Source organism: Oncorhynchus clarkii, chromosome 18 (assembly GCF_045791955.1).
Source record: "Oncorhynchus clarkii lewisi isolate Uvic-CL-2024 chromosome 18, UVic_Ocla_1.0, whole genome shotgun sequence".
Classification (NCBI taxonomy): Eukaryota; Metazoa; Chordata; class Actinopteri; order Salmoniformes; family Salmonidae; genus Oncorhynchus; species Oncorhynchus clarkii.
In genome coordinates, this window is record NC_092164.1 from 8,853,608 (window position 1) to 8,863,607 (window position 10,000).

General features: G+C 45.7%; 1 protein-coding gene across 1 annotated transcript in view; it reads left to right on the plus strand.

Annotated features, from left to right (window-relative positions):
- Positions 1-10,000, plus strand: part of LOC139372981 (receptor tyrosine-protein kinase erbB-4-like) — a 560,371-nt gene that overhangs the window by 336,416 nt on the left and 213,955 nt on the right. Inside the window, exons 5-8 of the mRNA XM_071112889.1 lie at positions 34-99; positions 1,575-1,693; positions 2,926-3,067; positions 4,229-4,342. Coding sequence (XP_070968990.1) covers positions 34-99; positions 1,575-1,693; positions 2,926-3,067; positions 4,229-4,342 — 441 coding nt within the window. The remainder of the gene's footprint in view (positions 1-33; positions 100-1,574; positions 1,694-2,925; positions 3,068-4,228; positions 4,343-10,000) is intronic.

Genomic DNA, 10,000 nt, shown 5'->3' on the forward strand with positions numbered 1-10,000 from the left:
TGTTTTGTGTGTGTGTGTGTGTGTGGTCCGCAGGCAAACGATGTCATCGCTCTTGTAACGGACGCTGCTGGGGCCATCAGGACAACCAGTGCCAAAGCTGTATGTATTACACACACACACACACACACACACACACACACACACACACACACACACACACACACACAAACAAAACATGTCAGATAACCATCCACACAAACACACACACACACACACACACACTCACACTCACACTCACACTCACACTCACACTCACACACAAGTTCAGAGAGAGCAAGAGAGAGAGAGCAAGAGAGAGAGAACAAAGAGAGAGAGAGAAAGAGAGAGATAAACAGAAAGAGAAAGAGAGAACAAGAGAGAAACAGTGAGAAAAACAGAGAGAGAGAAACAAAGAGAGAGAAACAAAGAGAAAGAGAGAGATGAACAGAAAGAGAGAGCGAGATATAGAAACAGAGAGAGAGAGAAAGAGACAGATAAACAGAAATAGAGAGAGAAACAAAGAGAAACAAACAGAGAGAGAGAGAAAGAGATATAGAAACAGAGAGAGAGAGAAAGAGATATAGAAACAGAGAGAGAGAGAAAGAGACAGATAAACAGAAATAGAGAGAGAACGAGAGAGAAACAGAGAGAGAAACAGAGTGAGAAAGAGGGAGAAAGAGAGAGATAATCAGAGAGAGATAATCAGAGAGAGATAAACAGAAAGAGAGAGAAACAGAAAGAGAGAAACAGAAAGAGAGAGAGAGAAACAGAGAGAGAAACAGAGAGAGAAACAAAGAGAGAGAAACAGAGAGAGAGAAACAGAGAAAGAAACAAAGAGAGAAACAAAGAGAGAGAAACAGAGAGAGAAACAGAGAGAGAAACAGAGAAAGAAAGAGAAACAGAGAGAGAAACAAAGAGAAAGAGAGAAAGAGAGAGAAAGAGAGAGAGAAACAGAGAGAAAGAGAGAGAGAAACAGAGAAAGAGAGAGAGAGAGAGATCAAGCAGCTGAGGATTTCACTGTAACACTCCTCTGTGTAATGACAGGGTGAACTCCAGTCGTCATAGACAACCATAGAGAGTGATTGGTCTTTTCTTTGCAGTTCCTCAGTCAGAATAATAGAGCTAAGAGCTCCACAGCTTGCTGTCCTACCACTTCATTATGTTCCCACACAGAGGGACAGGAAGTGAGCACTTAAACGCAAGGCTTTGACAACCCAGAATTATTATGCCACTGTGTGAAGTGTGTGTGTGTTGTTGGGATCCTCTTCTCTTCTCAACAGGATATAAACCCAGTGTCATAAAACAGGGGTGTAGGGATTGATTTATCGTTGACCACGTTCCATATCAGGCATTTTCTATGGAGAGCTATAACTTACACTATATAACTGGCAGTGCATTGTGTCTGTGTGTGTGTGTGTGTGTGTGTGTGTGTGTGTGTGTGTGTGTGTGTGTGTGTGTGTGTGTGTGTGTGTGTGTGTGTCAGTAATGTAAACCCTGTGCTCTCCACAGTGACCAAGACTGTGTGTGCTGAGCAGTGTGTGTGTGTGTGTGTGTGTATACCTGTGTCAGTAATGTAAACCCTGTGCTCTCCACAGTGACCAAGACTGTGTGTGCTGAGCAGTGTGACGGCCGTTGCTTCGGCCCCTACGTCAGTAACTGCTGCCACAGGGAGTGTGCTGGGGGCTGCTCGGGACCCAAGGACACAGACTGCTTCGTACGTGGACACACACACACACACACAAACACACAGATGCCCGCGCATACACACAGACACCTACACAGTTATCCACAGTTAACCCCCCTCACACACACATTACTCTCCCAACACAACAACAGAATTCACACAAATTCCCTAATTCCCCAGTTACTGAAAGACACATCTCTGTGTGTCTAATAGACTGTAGAAGTCTACTGACTCCTCCTCAGATGAAACAACCAAATGGCTAATTTATTATTCTAATTATGATCCTTCACCCCCCCCGCTAACATTTTCTGTTCATTTAATGAAGGAAGGTTTTCTACTAACAGAGCGATATCACAGTTGTAACGTATAGAGCCTTATCCACTTCAATTACTAGTCGCTATTAGAGGTCGCAAACACTGACGACAGACAAGTTCAACGTTTTATGAGGAAAACATTTCACCATTTAGCCTTCGGATCAATGGCTTCTATTTGACTAACAGTTGACTCATATATGGTGTGTCTGGAGGCTTGGAGGATAAGAGTGCTTTGGCTACAGATACAGTATGACCTGGAGGATAAGAGTGTTTTGGCTGCAGATACAGTATGACCTGGAGGATAAGAGTGTTTTGGCTACAGATACAGTATGACCTGGAGGATAAGAGTGTTTTGGCTACAGATCCAGTATGGCCTGGAGGATAAGAGTGTTTTGGCTGAAGATACAGTATGACCTGGAGGATAAGAGTGTTTTGGCTGAAGATACAGTATGACCTAGAGGATAAGAGTGTTTTGGCTACAGATACAGTATGGCCTGGAGGATAAGAGTGTTTTGGCTACAGATACAGTATGGCCTGGAGGATAAGAGTGTTTTGGTGCAGTTACAGTATGGCCTGTATACTGTAATATGATTCAACCTGGCTAAAAACGACTGATCATGTAGTATATAGTAAACAGTGGTGTGTCCTTGTCTTCCTCAGGGCTCAATCCCATCTAACCCACCTTGTAGTGTTTACATAATAGCTCTGTATCCCACTGTGAGGTAAAATCACCATATGGTTTAAGGTAGTCTGTTGTAAAACATACCACTACCAGGTAGACTGCTCTAACAGGTACATGCTTCCACATTTCAGAATAAGATGTGTTTGCCCAGACAGTAGTTTCTAAACAAAGACAACGTCAATGTACATTACTGTGGCTGGTTCAATTGAGTCCTACCCCACGCTCCTATACCCTCAGACTGTGTGTTCCTAATGTTTCCGTTCCAGGCCTGCACCAACTTCAACGACAGCGGGGCGTGCGTGACCCAGTGCCCCCAGCCCTTTGTGTACAACCCCACCACCTTCCAGCTGGAATCCAACCCACGGGCCAAGTACACCTATGGATCCTTCTGTGTGGAGAAGTGTCCCCGTAAGAACCGGTTACATGACCCACACCATGCATAACACTGGCATGACCCTTGACCCACACCATGCATAACACTGGCATGACCCATGTCCCACACCATGCATAACGCTGGCTTGACCCATGACCCATGACCCACACCATGCATAACACTGGCATGACCCTTGACCCACACCATGCACAACACTGGCATGACCCTTGACCCACACCATGCATAACACTGGCATGACCCTTGACCCACACCATGCATAACACTGGCATGACCCATGACCCACACCATGCATAACACTGTCATGACCCATGACCCACACCATGCACAACGCTGGCATGACCCTTGACCCACACCATGCATAACACTGGCATGACCCTTGACCCACACCATGCATAATGCTGGCATGACCCTTGACCCACACCATGCATAACACTGGCATGACCCTTGACCCACACCATGCATAACACTGGCATGACCCTTGACCCACACCATGTATAATGCTGGCATGACCCATGACCCACACCATGTATATTGCTGGCATGACCCTTGACCCACACCATGTATAATGCTGGCATTACCCATGACCCACACCATGTATAATGCTGGCATGACCCTTGACCCACACCATGCATAACACTGGCATGACCCATGACCCACACCATGCATAACACTGGCATGACCCACACCTTGCATAATGCTGGCATGACCCTTGACCCACACCATGCATAACACTGGCATGACCCATGACCAATGACCCACACTATGTATAATGCTGGCATGACCCATGACCCACACCGTGCATAATGCTGGCATTACCCATGACCCATGACCCATGACCCATTACCCACACCATGCATAACGCTGGCATGACCCATGACCCATGACCCATGACCCACACCATGCATAATGCTGGCATGACCCATGACCCACACCATGCATAACGCGGGCATGACCCATGACCCACACCATGCATAATGCTGGCATGACCCATGACCCATGACCCATTACCCACACCATGCATAATGCTGGCATGACCCATGACCCAAAACTATTGATGTACAAATCAATTCAGGGGACTGACACAGACACGTGCACACAACCATCTAGGACAGCCCTGTGGAAGAGTTTCTGTAAAGTGTAGAGTAAAGTTGTTATATCTGTGTGTTGTGTCCCAGATAACTTTGTGGTGGACCACAGCTCCTGTGTGAGGGCTTGTCCCAGCAACAAGATGGAAGTAGAGGAGAACCGCATCAAGATGTGCATCCCCTGCACTGATATCTGTCCCAAAGGTACCCACATACTGTACCCCCATAATGACATCTGTCCCAAAGGTACCCACATACTGTACCCCAATAATGATATCTGTCCCAAAGGTACCCACATACTGTACCCCCATAATGACATCTGTCCCAAATGTACCCACATACTGTACCCCCATAATGACATCTGTCCCAAAGGTACCCACATACTGTACCCCCATAATGACATCTGTCCCAAAGGTACCCACATACTGTACCCCATAAGGACATCTGTCCTAAAGGTATCCCCATAATTGTCACGTTCGTTATAAGGATCGGACCAAGGCGCAGCATGGTATGCGTACATTCTTATTCATTTAAAGAATGAACACTGAACAAACTAACAAAATAACAAGACGAACCGTGAAGCTATACAAACGAGTGCTGACAGGCAACTACACATAGACAAGATCCCACAAACACCAAAGGGAAATGGCTACCTAAATATGATCCCAAATCAGAGACAACGATAAACAGCTGTCTCTGATTGGGAACCATATCAGGCCAACATAGAAATACAAAAAACCCCTAGACCTGCAAAACCCTAGACGTACAAAACCCTAGACCTACAAAACCCTAGACGTACAAAACCCTAGACCTACAAAACCCTAGACAATACAAAACCCTAGACCTACAAAACCCTAGACCTACAAAACCCTAGACCTACAAAACCCTAGACCTACAAAACCCTAGACAATACAAAACCCTAGACGTACAAAACCCTAGACCTACAAAACCCTAGACCTACAAAACCCTAGACCTACAAAACCCTAGACAATACAAAACCCTAGACCTACAAAACCCTAGACCTACAAAACCCTAGACAATACAAAACCCTAGACCTACAAAACCCTAGACCTACAAAACCCTAGACAATACAAAACCCTAGACCTACAAAACCCTAGACCTACAAAACCCTAGACCTACAAAACCCTAGACCTATAAAACCCTAGACAATACAAAACCCTAGACCTACAAAACCCTAGACCTACAAAACCCTAGACCTACAAAACCCTAGACCTACAAAACCCTAGACCTACAAAACCCTAGACCTACAAAACCCTAGACCTACAAAACCCTAGACCTACAAAACCCTAGACCTATAAAACCCTAGACCTACAAAACCCTAGACCTATAAAACCCTAGACCTACAAAACCCTAGACCTACAAAACCCTAGACCTACAAAACCCTAGACCTACAAAACCCTAGACCTACAAAACCCCTAGACCTACAAAACCCTAGACAATACAAAACCCTAGACCTACAAAACCCTAGACCTACAAAACCCTAGACCTACAAAACCCTAGACAATACAAAACCCTAGACCTACAAAACCCTAGACCTGCAAAACCCTAGACCTACAAACCCCTAGACCTACAAAACCCTAGACCTACAAAACCCTAGACCTACAAAACCCTAGACCTACAAAACCCTAGACCTATAAAACCCTAGACCTACAAAACCCTAGACCTATAAAACCCTAGACCTACAAAACCCTAGACCTACAAAACCCTAGACCTACAAAACCCTAGACCTACAAAACCCTAGACAATACAAAACCCTAGACCTACAAACCCCTAGACCTACAAAACCCTAGACCTACAAAACCCTAGACCTACAAAACCCTAGACCTACAAAACCCTAGACCTACAAAACCCTAGACCTACAAAACCCTAGACCTACAAAACCCTAGACCTACAAAACCCTAGACAATACAAAACCCTAGACCTACAAAACCCTAGACCTACAAAACCCTAGACCTACAAAACCCTAGACCTACAAAACCCTAGACCTACAAAACCCTAGACCTACAAAACCCTAGACCTACAAAACCCTAGACCTACAAAACCCTAGACCTGCAAAACCCTAGACCTACAAAACCCTAGACCTACAAAACCCTAGACCTACAAAACCCTAGACCTACAAAACCCTAGACCTACAAAACCCTAGACCTACAAAACCCTAGACCTACAAAACCCTAGACCTACAAAACCCTAGACCTACAAAACCCTAGACCTACAAAACCCTAGACCTACAAAACCCTAGACAATACAAAACCCCTAGACCTACAAAACCCTAGACCTACAAAACCCTAGACCTACAAAACCCTAGACCTACAAAACCCTAGACAATACAAAACCCTAGACCTACAAAACCCTAGACCTACAAAACCCTAGACCTACAAAACCCTAGACCTACAAAACCCTAGACCTACAAAACCCTAGACCTACAAAACCCTAGACCTACAAAACCCTAGACCTGCAAAACCCTAGACCTACAAAACCCTAGACCTACAAAACCCTAGACCTACAAAACCCTAGACCTACAAAACCCTAGACCTACAAAACCCTAGACCTACAAAACCCTAGACCTACAAAACCCTAGACCTACAAAACCCTAGACCTACAAAACCCTAGACCTACAAAACCCTAGACCTACAAAACCCTAGACAATACAAAACCCTAGACCTACAAAACCCTAGACCTACAAAACCCTAGACCTACAAAACCCTAGACAATACAAAACCCTAGACCTACAAAACCCTAGACCTACAAAACCCTAGACCTACAAAACCCTAGACCTACAAAACCCTAGACCTACAAAACCCTAGACCTACAAAACCCTAGACCTACAAAACCCTAGACCTACAAAACCCTAGACCTACAAAACCCTAGACCTACAAAACCCTAGACAATACAAAACCCTAGACCTACAAAACCCTAGACAATACAAAACCCTAGACCTACAAAACCCTAGACCTACAAAACCCTAGACAATACAAAACCCTAGACCTACAAAACCCTAGACAATACAAAACCCTAGACCTACAAAACCCTAGACAATACAAAACCCTAGACCTACAAAACCCTAGACCTACAAAACCCTAGACCTATAAAACCCTAGACAATACAAAACCCTACACCTATAAAACTTTAGACATACAAAAACCCTAGACAATACAAAACTAGCGTACCCACCCTAGTCACACCCTGACCTAACCAAAATATAAATAAAACAGAGATATCTCAGGTCAGGACGTGACAGTCCAAAGCTCTGGACTGTGGAGGCGCACTGGAGACCAGATACGTGGTGCCGGCACTGGTGGTACCGGGCCGAAGACACGCACCTCAGAGCGAGTGCGGGGAGCAGGCACAGGACGTACTGGACTGTGGAGGCGTATTGGAGGCCTGGAGTGTAGGGCTGGCACAATGCGTCCTGACTGGATGCTCACTTGATCCCGGCAAGTGCGGGGCGCTGGCACAGGCCCACTGGAGACACAGTACGCAGAGCCGGCACAGGATATCCTGCTCCAAGGTTGTGTACTGGAGACCAGGAGCGCTGAGACGGCACCATCCGTCCTGGCTGGATGCCCATTCTAGCCCGACAAATGCGAGGAACTGGAATAGAGCACACCGGGCTATGAATGCGAACTGGAGACACCGTGCATGATGCGTAACACGGTGTCTGACCAGTCACACGCTCCCCACGGTAAGCACGAGGAGTTTGCTCAGGTCTCCAACCTGACTCAGCCAATCTCCCCGTGTGCCCCCCAAAAATATTTATGGGGCTGCCTCTCTTGCATGTCTCGTTGGTACAACTCCTCGTAATATCACCGTTCCGCTTTCGCTGCCTCTATCTCCTCCTTAGGACGGCGATACTCTTCAGCCTGCGTCCAGGGTCCTGCTCCATCCAGAATCTCCTCCTTAGGACGGCCATACTCTCCAGCCTGCGTCCAGGGTCCTGCTCCATCCAAAATCTCCTCCCAGGTCCATTCCTCCTGAACACGCTGCTTGGTCCATTTTTGGTGGGATCGTCTGTCACGTTCGTTATAAGAATCGGAACAACGTACATTCTGATTCATTTAAAGAATGAACGCTGAACAAACTAACAAAATAACAAAACAAACCGTGAAGCTATACAAACGAGTGCTGACAGGCAACTAACTACACATAGACAAGATCCCACAAACACCAAAGGAAAATGGCTACCTAAATATGATCCCCAATCAGAGACAACGATAAACAGCTGTCTCTGATTGGGAACCATATCAGGCCAACATAGAAATACAAAAAACCCTAGACCTACAAAACCCTAGACCTACAAAACCCTAGACCTACAAAACCCTAGACCTACAAAACCCTAGACAATACAAAACCCTAGACCTACAAAACCCTAGACCTACAAAACCCTAGACCTACAAAACCCTAGACCTACAAAACCCTAGACAATACAAAACCCTAGACCTACAAAACCCTAGACAATACAAAACCCTAGACCTACAAAACCCTAGACAATACAAAACCCTAGACAATACAAAACCCTAGACCTACAAAACCCTAGACCTACAAAACCCTAGACCTACAAAACCCTAGACAATACAAAACCCTAGACCTACAAAACCCTAGACAATACAAAACCCTAGACCTACAAAACCCTAGACAATACAAAACCCTAGACAATACAAAACCCTAGACCTACAAAACCCTAGACCTACAAAACCCTAGACCTACAAAACCCTAGACAATACAAAACCCTAGACAATACAAAACCCTAGACAATACAAAAACCCTAGACCTACAAAACCCTAGACAATACAAAACCCTAGACCTACAAAACCCTAGACAATACAAAACCCTAGACCTACAAAACCCTAGACCTACAAAACCCTAGACCTATAAAACCCTAGACAATACAAAACCCTACACCTATAAAACTTTAGACATACAAAAACCCTAGACAATACAAAACTAGCGTACCCACCCTAGTCACATCCTGACCTAACCAAAATTTAAATAAAACAGGGAAATCTCAGGTCAGGACGTGACAATAATGACACTTGTCCTTAAGGTACCCACATACTCTACCCCCATAATGACATCAGTCCCAAAGGTATCCACATATTGTAACCCCATAATGACATCTGTCTCAAAGGTACCCCCATAATGACATCTGTCCCAAAGGTACCCCCATAATGACATCTGTCCCAAAGGTACCCCCATAATGACATCTGTCCCAAAGGTACCCCCATAATGACATCTGTCTCAAAGGTACCCCCATAATGACATCTCTCCCATATACCACCCCTTACCTCTCTGTCTCCTCCTATATACCACCCCTTACCTCTCTGTCTCCTCCCATATACCACCCCTTACCTCTCTGTCTCCTCCCATATACCACCCCTTACCTCTCTGTCTCCTCCCATATACCACCCCTTACCCCACTGTCTCCTCCCATATACCACCCCTTACCTCTCTGTCTCCTCCCATATACCGCCCCTTACCTCTCTGTCTCCTCCCATATACAATCCCTTCCCTCTCTGTCTCCTAACCAATCCTGATGTCTGTACCACCCCTTCCCCCTCTGTCTCCTAACCAATCCTGATGTCTGTACCACCCCTTCCCTCTATGTCTCCTAACTAATCCTGATGTCTGTACCACCCCTTACCTCTCTGTCTCCTCCCATATACCACCCCTTACCTCTCTGTCTCCTCCCATATACCACCCCTTACCTCTCTGTCTCCTAACCAATCCTGATGTCTGTACCACCCCTTCCCTCTCTGTCTCCTAACCAATCCTGATGTCTGTACCACCCCTTCCCTCTCTGTCTCCTCCCATATACCACCCCTTCTCTCTCTGTCTCCTCCCATA